General features: G+C 37.1%; 1 protein-coding gene and 2 pseudogenes across 1 annotated transcript; 2 read left to right on the top strand and 1 right to left on the bottom strand.

Moving 5' to 3' along the window:
- Positions 1–258: 258 nt before the first annotated feature.
- On the bottom strand, positions 259–2,487 carry LOC117917114 (annotated as a pseudogene).
- A 1,200-nt stretch (positions 2,488–3,687) lies between these two features.
- On the top strand, positions 3,688–6,614 carry LOC117915861 (receptor-like protein 46). Its single transcript, XM_034831592.1, has one exon. The coding sequence runs from the start codon at positions 3,871–3,873 to the stop codon at positions 6,316–6,318; it is 2,448 nt and encodes an 815-aa protein (XP_034687483.1). The 5' UTR covers positions 3,688–3,870; the 3' UTR covers positions 6,319–6,614.
- Positions 6,615–9,139: 2,525 nt separating this feature from the next.
- Positions 9,140–11,962, top strand: LOC117917113 (annotated as a pseudogene).
- The last annotated feature ends 5,491 nt before the right edge of the window (positions 11,963–17,453 follow it).

Genomic DNA, 17,453 nt, shown 5'->3' with positions numbered 1-17,453 from the left:
TACCAACAGAATCATTATTAAGATAATGGCATCATATTATATAACTCGTGAACAATTTTTATTAGTTTTTACAGTGTCATCTGCAGATTGAATGATCCATTACTCTAAAAATGCCGATTCTGAATATGTAAAGGGCTACAATCCTACTAACCAATTTGAGGCATACTGATTTAATAAACTTGTGGAAGTGGTACCAAATACAATCATAATAAGGTAATGTACATAAGCTTTTTGCTGACTCATATCTCAAGCCTAGTATCAATGAGGATGAAGACGGATAGGAAGTCCTTCCAATGGTGCAAGCATGGGACTGTGCCCAATTTTCTCATCAGGATTCAGTAAATCCCAAGTGAACCTTTTCGCTATGTTGTGCATAAACACAAGTATTTGTAGCCGAGCAAACTCTTGTCCCAAACACATCCTAGGCCCCCCTCCAAATGGAACATATGAAAATGGGGCAGATCCTGCTCCTTCAAACCTTGAAGCATCAAAGTTATCTGGATTTCGGAAGAAAGCTGGATCCCTCTGTGTTGAACCAGTACCCCAGTAGAGCTGCCCAGCAAAGCAAGAAAACCAGTTGTTTAAAACACTAAAACACACAATCAGTAGAAAATTCCATGAAGAGCAATTCCACAAGGAAGGAAAATGTGGTTCTTGACATCACTCAAACCTTATTTTCTCATCTTCCTGGTTTCAGAATAGAATTCAGTTGTAAATCCTATTTAAAGATCCAGAAGAGTGAGAGGACCTTCCATCCCTTGGGAATGTTATAACCAGCATAGGAAAAATCAACTAGAGCCTCTCTGAAAGCGCCGCTTGCTGGTGGTCATAGACGCATTACTTCTGATGCAACATGCCATGAGTACCTCATCTTCTGTATGTCCTTCCATTGCAACAACTCCCCTGGTTCTTTTGACTCTGAAATATCAATTTGCTCTGCATGGAAACCACATAACTCAAAAATTTATCCATAAACTTTGTTTAAATTGTTCAGGAATGTTGGATCATGTTTGTTATTGGACTTATAATTCTGTGATATTTGCTTCATTAAGAAAGATCAATTCAATCCTTTACTGACCTCTCAACACCTTAGCATATACTTCGGGCAATTCTCCTAGATACTTGATGAGTAATGTTATGGCAGAGGCAGTAGTGTCGTGTCCTGCAAAGAGCAGTAGCAGTATATATCAATAATCTCCATCTCGGTCAAAAACCTTCAACTTGCATCTGCAGTTACAAGCAAATGTGACAACAGGTCTTGTGTAGCTGATGCCGTTTTCTCTTCCAAGGCCACTCTTCTTTCCATGGCCATGACTCGAAGCTCCTCCCTAATTGCATTTGCAGCTTTTGTTGCATAGTAAAATTTTGTGCCTGGGAAGTTGATGGGGAAATCAATGACCCCTTTGAGAAACACATTGAAGTGAGCTGCTAGCTTTGAAATATCTCCTGGGTCATCCATGCTTGCAAATAAGCGACATGCCAACTCAAATGTGTAGAGCTTGATAATTGGGTACACTTGCATCTCCTCGTTTCCTTCCCAGTGAGTCCTGATATGGTGTTGGGTCACCAAAATCCATTGTTTCCACATACCTCTTGAGTGCATCAGGATTCAGAAAAGTCAGCAGCATCCTTCTCATCCTCTTGGCTTCATCACCTGTTGCAGTAACCAAACATGACCTGAACAGCTTCCTCACTGAGGTCGGCCACCAAACTGAGACCAGCTTATTCTCATTCCCAAACAAAAACTTGTTCCCACCTGGTCCACAGAACACCATCATGGGCTCTCCAAGCAGTGAGGTCTTAAAGACCCCAGAGTCGTATTTATCCATTCTTTCCCTTATGAATCTTTGGGGTTCTCCATCCTCACCTGAGTGGAGAAACACTAGTGTCTCACCTATAAGAGGCCATCCCAAGCTTCCTGGAGGAAGGTTTGAAAACTTTCCTGCTTTGAGGATCTTGGCAATGAAATGAAGAGAGAAAAGAGTGAGAATTACTGCTGCAATGAGTGCAAACTCCACGGTTGTTGAATGGTTGAAGAAGCAAAGCTGCTTTTATATCATTCATTACCATGCATATCTAGATCTTTTTTCCCTACAACCTTTCACATTCTGAACCTTTACCCTCAAGGGATAATGTACAAATTCAATTTGAATGGTAGTACTATATTGAATTTGATTAAAAATTCTTAGGATTCATAGAATTGTATGAGACACTGATGAATAAAATTATTCAAATAATAGTTTCTGAATTTTATTTCAATATTCATACCATAGGTTTTAACCCTTGAGTCTTGACAGCTACATTACTAAATAAATAAGGAGCCCATTGAAGTCTACTATTTTTCCTCGTATACCACAGAAGTTGAAGAATATCATTTATAGCATATAGGTCCAAATGCCGGGTCAAAATGGGCTTTGGCACATGTTGCTGCTTGGGGCAATATGGACAGACAATGAGACCAACCACAAGCATTCTGCCATAACTCATCAGATATTGGGGTTCAGTAGGCCTAAGAGAGGGTGAAAACATTAGTTTGGTCATGGGGTTTGCAGTTCAACATTGACCTGAGCCACCAGCCTCCCCAAGCAAGTACTAGGCAGAAGGAAGATCAAAGTTACAGGCAAGGAAAAGCGATGTAAATTGAATATGAAGCAAGTTCTCGGCATAAGTTTTGAATGGACTTCATTTGAATACTAATGCCGTGGAATATAAATAAAGGCTTGCTGATTTTGCTGTATTTAGGAAAAAGCTTTGCTTCTCTTGAGGTTTTGTACCATAGTTGGGTGGGCTTTATCCTCTACGGAAACAAACAGCAGACAATGTGGGGTGAGTGGTGGTGAAAACATTAGTTTAGTAAAGTGGCTCTGCATTTTCCATATTGACCTGATCAGATTACCCTTCCTAAGGTAGAACCAAGGTTACAGGAAAGAGAAAGATATAAAAAACATATAGTGCTAGAGGTATAGGTCCAGTGGAAAATCCATTAGCGAATCAGCCAGGATAAGTACATTACAACGTTTAAGGAGACAATTGAAACCTACTATATTTCTTGTCAGACAAGGCAATCCTATTTATAATATAAATTGAGTGTCTGTCTTTCTGGGTAGTCCTGGAATATGAAGAAACAAACAAAAAACAACTCGCAATTAGCAGTCAGAATATTGAGGTAACGTGTCTCCTTCATGAAGCTTAACATTAGTTTAGTAACAGGGTACTTGTATTTCCATATTGACAAGACCAAATGATCATTTCTAGGCAAGTATTAGGCAAAAGGAAGATGAAAGTTACAGGAAGGGGAAAGGGAAAGTGATGCAAATTGTATAATATAGGACTAGGAGTATAGGTCCAAAGGAAAATTGAGCAGCAAATCAGCCTACATTATTAAATAATTATTTGCTTCTAGAACCACTTATGGCCCACACGCTATATATCTATATATATATATTGGAACTAAGAAGAGTTATAAACAGAAATATGAGTTTTTCCATGGGTAAAGGTTTGAACAAATAAAGGTAGATTGGCAGTATTATACCCACCTACCAGGCTACCACCCCCAAGAATGAAAATTTAATGTAATTAAAAACATTAAGAAAAGATATGAAATTTTGTCAGCTCATATCTCCAGTCAGCCTTGTTGAATCATTTTCTGTTAAAGAAAAAAGGAAGTCAAAGATCTCGGAACATGCTAGCCAGTGTGCCTTCCCATCTCTTTCCCTCTCCACCGATTTCTGTTCATTGACTTTCAGTCCATGGAATTGACATCTCAGTGAGTAGCCTGGCTTTAAGAATCGATATATTCATGATCACACTCACTCATCCGCCCAACTTTATTACCATTCATTCAACAGCCAAAGGAAAAAAAACCCAACTATGGCCAACCTAGGTCTGCTGCTTGGATCTATCTTTCTCTCCATCTTCATCCTGCCCTGTCTCTCTTGTCCTGAATACCAAAAGCAAGCTCTTCTCCAGTTCAAATCCTCCATCCTTGCCAGTAATTCTTCATTTAACAGTTCCACCTTTGGCCTGGAGTCATGGAACTCAAGTTCGAGTTGTTGTCAATGGGATCAAGTCACTTGCAGTTCCCCTTCAAATTCAACTTCAAGGGTTGTGACTGGTCTCTATCTCTCTGCCCTTTACACCATGCTGCCTCCACGGCCCCAACTGCCTTCCACTGTCTTAGCACCCCTCTTTCAGATCAGAAGCTTGATGCTGCTTGACATCTCATCCAACAACATATATGGTGAAATTTCATCTGGGTTTGCTAATCTCAGCAAGTTGGTTCATCTTGACATGATGCTGAATAACTTCAATGGTTTCATTCCTCCTCATTTCTTTCACCTCCGACATCTTCAGTATCTTGATTTGACTAACAATTCCCTCCATGGTAGCCTAAGTCCTGATGTGGGCTCTCTCCAAAACTTGATGGTATTGAAGTTGGATGAGAATTTTCTCAGTGGAAAAGTTCCTGAAGAGATTGGAAACCTCACAAAGTTGCAGCAGTTGTCCCTTAGCAGCAACCAATTTTCAGATGGTATTCCTTCTTCAGTTTTGTATTTGAAGGAGCTGCAGACATTGGACTTGAGCTACAATAAGTTATCCATGGAGATTCCAATTGACATTGGAAATTTACCCAACATCTCCACTTTGACATTGAATGACAACCAGTTAACCGGTGGAATCCCCTCTTCAATCCAGAAACTGAGCAAGTTGGAAACACTTCGCTTGGAAAACAACTTGCTCACAGGGGAAATTTCATCCTGGTTGTTCGATTTGAAGGGCCTGAAGAACTTGTATCTTGGAAGCAATAGTCTGACTTGGAACAACAGTGTGAAGATTGTACCGAAGTGCATTCTTTCTCGATTATCTCTGAAGTCTTGTGGTGTTGCAGGAGAAATTCCAGAATGGATTTCTACGCAAAAAACTCTTGACTTTCTGGATTTGAGTGAGAACGAGCTCCAAGGGACATTTCCACAATGGCTTGCTGAAATGGAAGTTGGAAGTATAATTCTATCGGATAACAAACTTACAGGTTCTCTTCCACCTGCTCTCTTTCAATCTCTAAGTTTATCGGTCCTTGCTCTCTCCCGAAACAATTTCTCTGGGGAATTGCCGAAGAACATTGGAGATGCAGGTGGCCTCATGATTCTTATGTTGGCTGAAAACAACTTTTCAGGGCCAATTCCTCAGTCCATCTCTCAGATATACCGCCTATTGTTGTTGGACCTCTCCAGCAACAGATTTTCTGGGAAGACTTTCCCAATATTTGACCCTGAGGGATTTCTTGCTTTCATTGATTTCTCTTCCAATGAATTCTCAGGAGAGATTCCAATGAGCTTTTCGCAAGAAACCATGATTCTTGCATTGGGTGGAAATAAGTTTTCAGGGTCCTTGCCTTCGAACTTGTCTAGCTTGAGCAAACTAGAACACCTCGATCTCCATGACAACAACCTTAAAGGTAATTTACCAGAATCTCTCTTCCAAATCTCTACTTTGCAAGTTCTGAGCTTGCGGAACAATTCCCTTCAAGGTTCAATCCCTGAAACTATTTCCAACCTTAGTAGCCTCCGAATTCTTGATGTTTCAAACAACAACCTCATTGGAGAAATCCCCAAAGGGTGTGGTAATCTTGTTGGAATGATTGAAACTCCAAATCTGTTATCTTCAGTCTCTGACATATTTACCTTCTCAATTGAGTTCAAAGACTTGATAGTGAACTGGAAGAAATCAAAGCAGGGTCTCTCAAGCCGCTACCTTGATATCTACACTCTGTTCGACTTGTCGAAGAATCATCTCTCAGGTGAAATTCCAGCTTCTATAGGTGCTCTTAAAGCTCTGAAGCTACTCAACGTTTCTTACAACAAACTGTCTGGCAAGATACCAGTAAGTTTTGGTGATTTAGAGAATGTAGAGAGTCTGGACTTGTCGCACAACCAACTTTCTGGTTCAATTCCTCAGACGCTAGTAAAGTTGCAACAGCTTAGCAATTTAGATGTGAGTAACAACCAGTTGACAGGTCGGATTCCAGTAGGTGGTCAGATGAACACCATGGCAGATCCAATCTACTATGCCAACAACAGTGGGTTGTGTGGTATGCAGATTCGTGTGCCATGTCCTGAAGATGAGCCACCACCATCAGGGTCGCCAGAACATCATTCCAGGGATCCATGGTTTTTATGGGAAGGTGTGGGGATTGGGTACCCAGTTGGCTTCCTGTTAGCAATAGGAATCATATTCCTTACAGGCTATTTTACCCCACCACCATCAACAAACAGCAGGCATCGTCGACGCCAACAACGTCCAATCAGGCGAAGAATTTAAACCAGACTGTTCCAGGTCTTGACCATCTTTGATGTCCATATTGAAAGCTCTGTTTCTTAGGATAGTGAAGAACTTTGGTGACTAGCATTAGAAAACAACTTTCTTAGTGAATGTGGAATAAACTTGAAAGAGAACTGAAGAAGTGATGGAATATTATAGTGAGTCATAAATGAAGTGTAATATGTATAGTTTCATTATGAAGTTTGAGAGAAGTACCATATATTGCATTATCTCAAAGAGAAGGATCCCACTTACCAATTATGCAGGGCAGTGGTATTCCACCAAACTCTTCTTAATTGCCTGATGTTTTTTTCGGTTCCTATTTATTTTTTGTTATCACTCCAACCCATGTGGAAAGAAAATGTCCTATTTCTTCTCATAGTCTGTTTCTAAGCAGAGAGGAAAATACCAAGTCATGAATGCTCTGCTGAACATTGCTTCAAACTGGAAATAGGACGAGGTTTCATTAGTAGATGGGCAGGGAGAAATTAGTCAGAATCAGTTCTCAGTTCTCAGTTCTAACAGGACAGTTTTCCTAATAAGGGTGAGCTGCAGAATTGATATTCATATCCATATCTACAAGCTACACCAGGGAATGTACTGTTGTCAAATTGCTAGGGCCCAAATTGTTGGGTAAAAGGTCGGTTCAACGAATGAACAGATCATCTGATTCTCAGATTTTCAGTTGATTACATCTTTATGAACTGAAAATGAGAATGTGAGGGGAATTTTCTAGTCCTAAATTTCCACTGCAATTTGGGACATCGCGTATTTTCAAATAGCATTTCTAAGCATGCTTTGGGCAAGGTAAACTTGAAGCTCTTATAACACAGACTCACTCTCCCTCTTGGTGGTTCCTCTCTTCTCCTACTTCCTCTTCACTATTCTCTTGAGTTTTCTCTCCTCCCAGACATGCCCAAATGTAAAGGAATGCACAGATTCATCACAAATGAGTTTAACCCTCAATTTCTAGACTCTACCCAATGGTTAAGAGTCCATGCTATAATTGAACATTTTTTTAAACTTCCTCCCTGCATATAAATTTACCAGCTACAATATTGAGATGAAGGTTTAAATTTGTACAAGATTTCATAAAGGTCTTCTTTATGAAAATTAAACCTCAGGCATGATTGATGCCAACAACGTCCAATCAGGTGAAGAATTTAAATTGGACTGTTCCAAGTCTTGACCATCTTTGATGTTCATATTGAAAGCTCTGTTTCTTAGGATAGTGAAGAACTTTGGTGACTAGCATTAGCAAACAACTTTCTTAGTGAATGTGGAATAAACTTGAAAGAGACAACTGAAGAAGTGAATGGAATACTATAGTCAAGTCATAAATGAAGTGTAATATGTATAGTTTCATTATGAAGTTTGAGAAAAGTACCAATATTCCATTGAAAAAATTGAGAGTGTAGGAAGTTGAGGAGACAGTGGAACAACAAGGTCAGCTACAACTGTTGCATAATCTCAAAAATTTGAGAAGGATCCCACTTTCCAATTATGCAAGGCAGTGGTATTCCACCAAACTCTGCTTAATTGCCTGATATTTTGTTTAGTCATAACCAGTTTTCAGCTATAACAGGACATTTTTCCTAATAAGGGCAAGCTGCAGAATTGATACTCATATCCGTATCTTCAGGCTACACCAGGGAATGTACTGTTGTCAAATTGTTAGGGCCCAAATTATTGGGTAAAGGGTCGATTCAACGAATGAACAGAGCATCTGGTTCTCAGATTTTCTGTTGATTACACATCTTTATGAACCGAAAATGAGAATGTGGGGAATTTTCTAGTCCTACTGGAATTTGGGACATTGCATATTTTCAAATAGCATTTCTAAGCATGCTTTGAAGTTTGGCCAATATAAACTTGAGGCCCTTATAGCACAGACTCGCTCTACCTCTTGGCAGTTCCTCTCTTCTCCTACTTCCTCTTCACTTTTCTCTCCTCCCAAACATGGCCAAATGTAGAGAAATGCACAAATTCATCACAAATGAGTTGAACCCTCAATTTATAGACTCTACCCAATGATTAAGAGGCCATGGTATAATTGAACATTTTTTTAAACTTCCTCCCCACATTTAAATTTCCCAGCTACAATATTCAAAAGAAGGTTTAAATTTGTACAAAATTTTGTAAAGAACTTTATTACCGTACGAAAAAGAATCAGGGTTGTTACAGTGTTGGAGAAAACTGAATATAAATTGAACACAATGGAAGCTAAAGAAGAAACATGTAGGAAACCTGGAAGTGCTTAAGACATTATTTATGCTCATCAATAGTGTGATGTACTGAGAACAAAAATAAGGCACTGATAACTTATTTTGCAAAAAGCTTTTACTGTCTTGAAAGCTTGTGCCATAGGAAATAGGACTGAGAAAGAATGAGTTTCTGGGTAGCCTGGTAATATGATAACACAAACAACAAACAATGTGTGATGTGCCCAACTTATCAGAATATTGAGTTGGTTTGCTCGTCTCCTTCTGGAGGAGTAAGCAATGTTGAAAACATAAGTTTACAAAAGAGGCCGGCATTTTCCATATTGGCATGACCAAATGAGCCTTTCCAAGCAAGCATTAGGCGTAAGGAAGATCAAAGTTACAGGAAAGGGAAAGCTCTGACATTGGATGAGTCGATATGCTTAAGCCGGCCTTGTTATATGATTTTCTGGTCGAGTAGAAGGAAAATTAAAAACCTGGGAAGATGCCAAGCAATTGACAATTGACATTTGAGAGCCCAACATCTATGATTTGATTAAGCATATTCTCCCCAGTAGTTAATACTATTTCACTGGACAAGGAAGGAAACGAACCCAGCAATGGCCAAGCCAAGTCCACTGCTTCAGTTCTACATCTTCACCTTCTTCTTCCTCTTCTTCAAGTTGACTTGTCTCTCCTGTCCTGATCACCAAAAACAGGCACTTCTCCAATTCAAGTCCTCCATCCTTGCTATTGGTTATACACTTCAGGACTTCGACTCATGGAACGACTCTAGTTCAAGTTGTTGTCTTTGGAATCGAGTCACCTGCAGCTCCCTTACAAATTCAATTTCAAGACCTATTACTGGCCTCTATCTCTCCTTTTTCATATCTGTGTCTCCAAAGTACCTGGTGCCTTCCACTGTCTTGGCCCCGCTCTTTTGGATTACAAGCTTGATGGAGCTTGACATCTCCCTAAATGGCATACAAGGTCAAATCCCAGCACTTGGGTCTGCTAATCTCAGCAAATTGGTTTACCCCAATATGATGGAGAACAAATTCAATGGACCCATTCCTCCTCAAATATTTCACTTAGAATATCTTCAGCATCTGGATTTGAGTACTAATTCCCTTGGAAGGTAGCCTAGCTCCTGAAGTGGGCTCTTTTTCGGAACTTACAGGTACTGAGGTTGAATAACAATTTTCTCTATGGAAAAGTCCCTGAACAGATTGGAAACCTCACAAAGTTGCAAGAGTTGTCACTCGCAGGTAACAAATTTTCGGATGGTATTCCTTTTTCCATTTTGTATTTGAAAGAATTGGTAGTATTAGACTTGCGTGACAATGTTTTGTCCATGGAAATTCCCACCGACATTGGAAATTTATCCAACATCTCTGTTTTGAAATTGAGTAACAACCAGTTGACTGGTGGAATCCCCTCATCAATGCAAAAACTGAGCAAGTTGGAAACACTTTACTTGGAAAACAACATGCTCACTGGAGACATTCCATCCTGGTTGTTCCATTTTGAAGGCTTGAAGGACTTGGATCTTGGAGGAAACCATCTGAAGTGGAATAACAGTGTGACCCTAGTACCCAAGTGTATGCTGTATCAATTATCTCTCAAGTCACTCGGTCTTGCAGGAAAAATTCCAGATTGGATTTCTACACAAAAGACTTGATATTCTGGATTTGAGTGACAACCAGCTCCAAGGAACACTTCCACAGTGGCTTGTTGAAATGGGACTTAAGAGGCATAATTCTATCAGATAATGAACTTACAGGTTCTCTTCCACCTCTTCTTTTTTCTCGAGTAAGACCTATAAGAGTCATTGATCTCTCAAGGAACAATTTCTTTGGAGAGTTGCCCGAAATCATTGGAAATGCAAGGTCGCTTAATATTCTTATGTTGGCTGGGAACAACTTTTCTGGCCCTATTCCTCAATCCATTGCTGATATTCCTCACCTGCTACTGTTGGACTTGTCTAAGAACAGATTTTCTGGCAACACTTTCCCTGTTTTTTGATCCTAAGGTTATGTTTGGTTCCTGGAAAATACTAAGGAAAGAAAAAAAATGTAAAGGAAAATGATTTTTTTATGTTTGGTTCTCCTATGAAAAACATCAAAGAAAATCAAATATGATTAAAATTAATTAAAAACTTATGTATTTTTAAATTATTTAATCTTTATATTGATGAGTTAAAATAAATAAAATGAGTTTGAAGTAATAAAAAAAATAATTTATTAACTTTTAATCTATTTTTTTATTTTCCTTCACTTTTTATTTCCTTCTGCTTTTCCTTTGTATTTTCTTTCCCTTGCATTTTCCTTCAAATTTTCTGGGAACCAAACATAGCCTAAAGGATGGCTTACTTATGTCGATTTATCTTCCAATGAATTCTCAGGAGAGGTTCCAATGACCTTTTCTCAGGCTACTAGAGTTCTTGCATTGGGAGGAAATAAGTTTTCTGGGGGCTTGCCTTGGAACATGACAAGGTTGAGCAATCTTGAACGCCTTGAACTTAAAGACAACAATATTTCAGGTGAATTGCCAAAATTTCTGTGTCAAATCTCCACCCTGCAAGTGTTGAGCCTACGAAACAACTCTCTTCAAGGTTTAATCCCTGAAACTATTTTAAACTTCAGCAACCTCCGAATTCTTGATATCTCAAGCAACAACCTAATTGGAGAAATCCCCACAGGTTTGGTTATCTTGTTGGAATGATTGAAGTACCAAATCCTCTATCTTCAATGTTTTATACAGTAAGCCTTATATTATCGAACCCGTCTTGGAGCTATGAAGTTGATTTCTCTCTTGGGTTTAGGGACTTGATAGTGAACTGGAAGAAGTCAAGACAAGGTCTCTCCAGCCAAAGTCTTAATAGATACACTTTGTTAGACTTATCAAATAACCAACTCTCTGGTAAAATTCCAGCCTCACTAGGTGCCCTTGAGGCCTTGAAGCTACTCAACATTTCTTACAACAAACTCTCAGGAAAGATACCAGAAAGTTTTGGTGATATAAAGAATCTAGAGAGTTTGGACTTGTCCCACAACCAACTCTCTGGTTCAATTCCTCAGACCCTGACAAAGCTGCAACAACTTACTATTTTAGATGTGAACAACAATCAGCTGAAAGGTCGGATTCCGGTTGGCGGACAAATGGACACAATGCTGGATCCAAATTACTATGCCAACAACAGTGGGTTGTGTGGTATGCAAATTCAAGTGCCATATCCTGAAGATAAGTCAGCAGCACCAAAGCCGCAGGAGCATGATAACAAGGAGCCATGGTTTTTGTGGGAAGGTGTGGCGACTGGGTACCCAGTTGGCTTCTTGTTAACTATAGGAATCATATTTCTTATAGGCTATTTTTCCCCACCAACCCCTCCAAACAACCGCCACCGCTCACACTCACATAGAGCGATTAGGCAAAGAATTTAAACAAGAAAATTCCAAGACTTTACAAGCTGTAAATTTCCAATAGGATGGTGAAGACCTTTGGTCAAAGTGTAGGCATTGTATCAAGTATACTACGGGAATACAGTGGTCAATCATAAATGAAGTGCATCTTGCATGTAAACCTGGCTAATATCAACATATATAGGATATTATTATTACATGTGTTTTCCTTATCTAAATTCTAGTAATTTAAAAGACTCGCTTTGTATGCTTTCCTTAAGGTGAACAAAGCTATTCTTCTTTTATAATTAATCAACTTCTTAAATACATAATAATGTTTCAGCCATTCTTAATATTGATTTTGGATTTAGCAAAAAGCTAATACTCTCTTGAGGGCCAGTGGCATAGGAAGTAGGACTGGGAGAGAATGGGTTTCTGGGTAGCCGTGCGTCAATATGAAGATTTAGTTTGCTGATGTTCTAGTCCTATGTATATATATAGGAGTAAGCAAGTACTAGCTAGGCATAAGGAAGATGAGAGTCCAGTGGAATATATGTTTTAATGGTAAATGTTGTGTGCCTACATTGTAATGCTGATGACTCCAAGAATGAAATCTTTAATTAAATTAATTAAAAAGAGACTGAAAATTACAACATTGGATATATATGATCATATCCTTAAGCTGGCCTTATTATCAGATTTTCCATTCAAGAATATGTATATCTTTCTATAAATTGATAAGGCATATTCCAGAGCTATTATTGAGGGTGAAAGTTATTATGTTTCAACAAGGAGTGAAAGATGCATTGAAGGATGAATCGGAGCTACCGGTCACCATGATGGCAAAAGAGATGAGAAAGCTTACCATTTGATCATTCTAGTTCTTAGAGATAAAGCTTTGAGGGAAGTCTTAGAAGAAACTATAATTGAGGGTGTTCGGAACAAGCTTGAGCAACTAACTTTATATGGAGAACTCACTTTCAAACAGGTTATATTTGAAAGAAAGACTATGGATTTAAGATGTAGGAAGATAGATCAATTGCAGATAACTTTGGTGATTTTGCTAAAATTGTGCTTGAGATGTCTAATATAGGCATCGAAGTGGATGATGAAGATAAGGCAGTCTTGGTGTTGAACTCTTTGCCTAGTTCGTATTCCGGCTTCAAGGAAACTATGAAGTATGGTAGAAAACCTTAACACTTGAAGAAGTTCAAAATGGAGAAGGCTTGTTTATCAAGGGAAGGTTAGATAAGAGAAACAACAAAGGAAAGGCTTCATCATGGTCCAAATCTCATGGCAAAAGGAAGTCTAAGAAAAAGGAGGCATCTAAGGAAGAAGGTAATGCTACAATGGTTTCAGATGGTTACGACTTTGTTGAAGTTTTGACTATTACCACTAAAAACACGGAGAACGAATGGGTTTTGTCCAACAAGAACTTATTTATGTGATTACCAAAAATTAAATGGAGGTAGTGTTTATTTGTAGAGTCATTGGTATAAGAACAGTAAAAATCAAGTCTACTGATGGGACAGTTAGGTTCCTAAGAAATATGCTACATGTACCCGATCTTATGAGAAATTTAATAACTCTTGGGGTGTTAGATGATGCTAGAAAATGGTTCTTTGAAGGTGTTAAAAGGATCTTTGGTGATCTTTAAGGGTGACAAGATAAATGGGTTTCACATTTTTTGCAGGAGGAGATTCTAAATGATTCTACAAATGAGGCTGTTAGCACTATTTCAAAAAAATACTAAGCTATGGCATCTCAAATTGGGACATATTAGTCAGAGAGGGTTATAGGAAATTGTTAAGTAAAGGCTTTTAGGTAATGTTTTCAGAATCGGACCGGTCATTGAACCGGAAAAGTTACTGATTCACGATTCATTGGTCGGACCAGCGGTCGTGACGTCATAAATATATAATTTATAAATTATTAAAATTTAAAATAATTATAAAAATAAAAATAATAATTTATATATTATTTAAAAATTAAAATTTTATTTTTGAAAATCAAAAAATTAGTTTCAAATTTAAATTTTAAATTAAAATCATAATTTTAATTTAAAATTCATTTTTAAATAAAAACTTATTTTAAAATCAGAAATTTATTTAAAATTGTAATGTTTTCATTAATTTAAATTAAAATCATAAGTTTTAAACATGAAGTAAAAAAATAATAAATATAAAAGAAAATAAATAATAGTGAGATGAGGTAAAAAATAATTAAAAAAAAAAAATCTCGAAGAAAGGAGGGGACGGTCGAGCAAAAAGGGGAATAGTTTTTCGAGCTTAGGGGTTCTAGTGGGGTTGTTGGGGGGGGGGGGGGAGGGGGGTTTTCTAGCAACACGGGGTAGGAGGAGGGGAGGTTGGTTTTTTTAGCGCAGGGTGTGGGCGAGGGGGTGTTCTGACGGGCAAAAAAGGAAGTTTTTCTAGCAATGGGGGTTATTGGGATTGGGGGGGGAGGGGGTTCCAACGAGGTCGCGGGGGTCTTGTCGATGGGAAATGACGATAATGGGAAAAAAAAAAAAGTTGAACCGGATGGTTCGAAGGGAGCCGTTCGGTTCACTGGTCGGACCACCGGTTTAACTGGTCCAATTTCGATCCAATCACTTTTCGGTCCAATTGATCGGATTAGACTAGAACTATGACCGACCGGTGGTTCAACCGGTTCAATTTTTAAAACCATACTTTTAGGCAATGACAAGATTAAGGATTTGGAATTTTGTGAACATTACATTTATGGAAAAGCTCACAAGGTGAAGTTCAGTCATGCAATCCATATATAGAACCAAAGAAACTTTGGATTATGTACATTCAGATTTACGGGGACATGCACCAATGATTTCTCATGGCAGCAACATGTACTTTCTTACCATAATTGATGATTGTTCACGAAGGGTATGGGTGTGTTTGTTGAAACACAAGAATGAGGCATTCGATAGGTTCAAGACATGGAAAAATCTGATTAAGAACCAATAAAAGAGTTAAACGTCTTAGAACAGATAATGGACTTGAATATTGCAATGAAAAAGTTTGATGATCATTGCAAAATTCATGGCATAGTTTAACATAAGACAGTGAGAAAAACCCCTCAGCAAAATGGCTTAGTTGAGAGAATGAATAGAACCCTTTTAGAAAGGGTGAAGTGCATATTATCAAATCCAATGGGTGAAGTCAAGAACCTTTTTCTTTATCCAATATGGGATATTACAATATACCATTTGGGACAATCTATTATTAACCATACAGACACGTTATAAAGTCATGAAGGTCTTTAGGTGTAGAATTGACAATATAACACGTCATTACATCATGTCCTAAAAATCAATCACCACTATCAAAGCCACAAAAACATGATAACAAGAAGTCGTGGTTTTGATGCAAAGAGATATGGATAGGGATTGGATACCCACTTTATTTCATGCTACAAATAGTAATCATCTTCTATGTTGGCTATTTTAGTCTCACCACCTTCAAACAACCATCATCGTAGTCATAGTCACCCACAGTACCACTCAATGAAGCAATGGATTTGAACTAGAATAGTCCACCTCCTCACAAAATTTTCTATCTATAGTGAAAACTTTGGATCCTAGGATGATGAAGGCCTTTGGTTAAAGTTTAAGCATTGAATCAAGCATAGTTAATTTGGTGACCTAGTATTAGCAAGCAGCTTTCTTAGTGAAATGTATTGAATTTCCTACTTTAATTTCTTTATTTGTGATGTGATGGTATTTAAGCATATTTCATGCAAATGAATTTCATGAAAGTATCATGGTCTTTGTTAGTAGAACTGTTATTCTGAAAGACGAATAAGCATATCAAAGGAAGAAGTAGGCCCCATTTATTAGAAAATTAAAGTCCAAAAAGTACTCCTCCCCTAACTTACATATTTAGAAAAAATGTTTCAATCCCATATGCATATGCATTTCAATTGAAGTCTAACCCTAACCCCAACCCCAAGCTAAGAGCATGCTTTTCAATTTCTACCAAATGATGGCAGACTTCCTTTTTGACTTAGAAAAGTAGAACCATCACCATAGGACAATTTCAATTGAATTCTAGCCCTAACCCCAACCCCAAGGTAAGAGCATGCTTTTCAATTTCTACCAAAGGATGGCAGACTTCCTTTTTGACTTAGAAAAGTAGCACCATCACCATAAGACAATTTCTTTTCCTCAACCCCACGGCAACATAAATTTAGGCTCTTTTAATATCAATAGTATATGAGTCCAAAGTTCAAACCATTAAAAAATAAAAAAATAATAATAAAATTCATCAAAATAGGTCTAATTGATTCAATTTTCAACAACTACCAAGGTTGTTGTAGTCTACAAATGGTAAAAATCAACTTAATTGATTTGATTTTCATTTTTGTGATCTTCCATCTTATTAAAAATCAAATCAAACTAATATTTTAGAATTTATATTTCTTAGGATTAATAATTGTTAGATGATGAAAGAGGTTTTTAAATATTTATTACTATATATATTTTGTAAGCTTTATGGAAATATTTTATTTTTATTAAGTTATAGTCATATAAATGTCTAAATACATTCATTATATTTTTTATTATTATAAGAATGACCTTCTAAAGCCACACCCAACCCCATTAATTTCCACCACAAAAGAACCATTTTTATGTCAAATATTTCTTCTACTTTCAAATATAATTATTTTAATTGCATAAGAAGTTTGATAACCATTTCTCTAAATAATCATCTCCTATTTGCTAATCATTTAAGATTGTATTTTGTGTTTTCAAAAAATAAATCAAATTATATTTTACAAATGACTTTTTGATTATATGGTAAAATCTTCTAACAATTCATAAAATACCAAAATTTCATTTTTCACCATTTTTAATTTTATTTTCCAAAACTCAAATTCCATGTTTTCAACAATACTAATTAAATAAATTCATTGTTTAATTTTCAATTATTATATCAAACATGTTTTCACTAATTCCATTTTTAAAATTCATTTTCAAAAAATATTATTTTCATATATCAAGTAGATTTCAAATCTCGAAAATTTAGTAATACAATTTTATTTTTTGAATTGAAATTTAAAATACAATTTTTAAATTCACCATCAAACTGAACTTTAATATTTTTTCAAACTTTTTTTAAATAAAAAACCAATTAAAAATTCAATGAATTAATTATTTTGGTTTTGAATAAAAGATGCAAAAAAAAAAAAAAAAAAATAATATTATATAAATTTTCTATAGTATAATATTTTCTATCTATGGTGACAACTTTGGATCTTAAGATGATGAAGGCCTTTGGTTAAAGTATAAGCATTGTATCAAGCAGAGTTAATTTGTGTTTCGGGAGCCCATTCCTTACTTAATATTATCGTTTTGAAATTAGAAAGATGCTTCAATCCCATGTGCACACGCATTCCAATCGAATTCTAACCCCAACCCCAAGGTAAGGGCATGCTTTCCAATTTCTACCAAAGGATACCAGACTCCCTTTTTGACTTGGAAAAGTAACACCAACACCATGGGACAATTTCTTTCCCTCAG

This window comes from Vitis riparia, chromosome 6 (genome assembly GCF_004353265.1).
Source record: "Vitis riparia cultivar Riparia Gloire de Montpellier isolate 1030 chromosome 6, EGFV_Vit.rip_1.0, whole genome shotgun sequence".
Classification (NCBI taxonomy): Eukaryota; Viridiplantae; Streptophyta; class Magnoliopsida; order Vitales; family Vitaceae; genus Vitis; species Vitis riparia.
Note: the sequence above shows the minus strand (reverse complement) of the source record. Positions and strands in the feature narration are given on the sequence as shown.

Bases quoted from the DNA above. Each gene is read 5' to 3' on its own strand.
- LOC117915861 (XM_034831592.1), top strand. From the start codon at position 3,871: ATGGCCAACCTAGGTCTGCTGCTTGGATCTATCTTTCTCTCCATCTTC.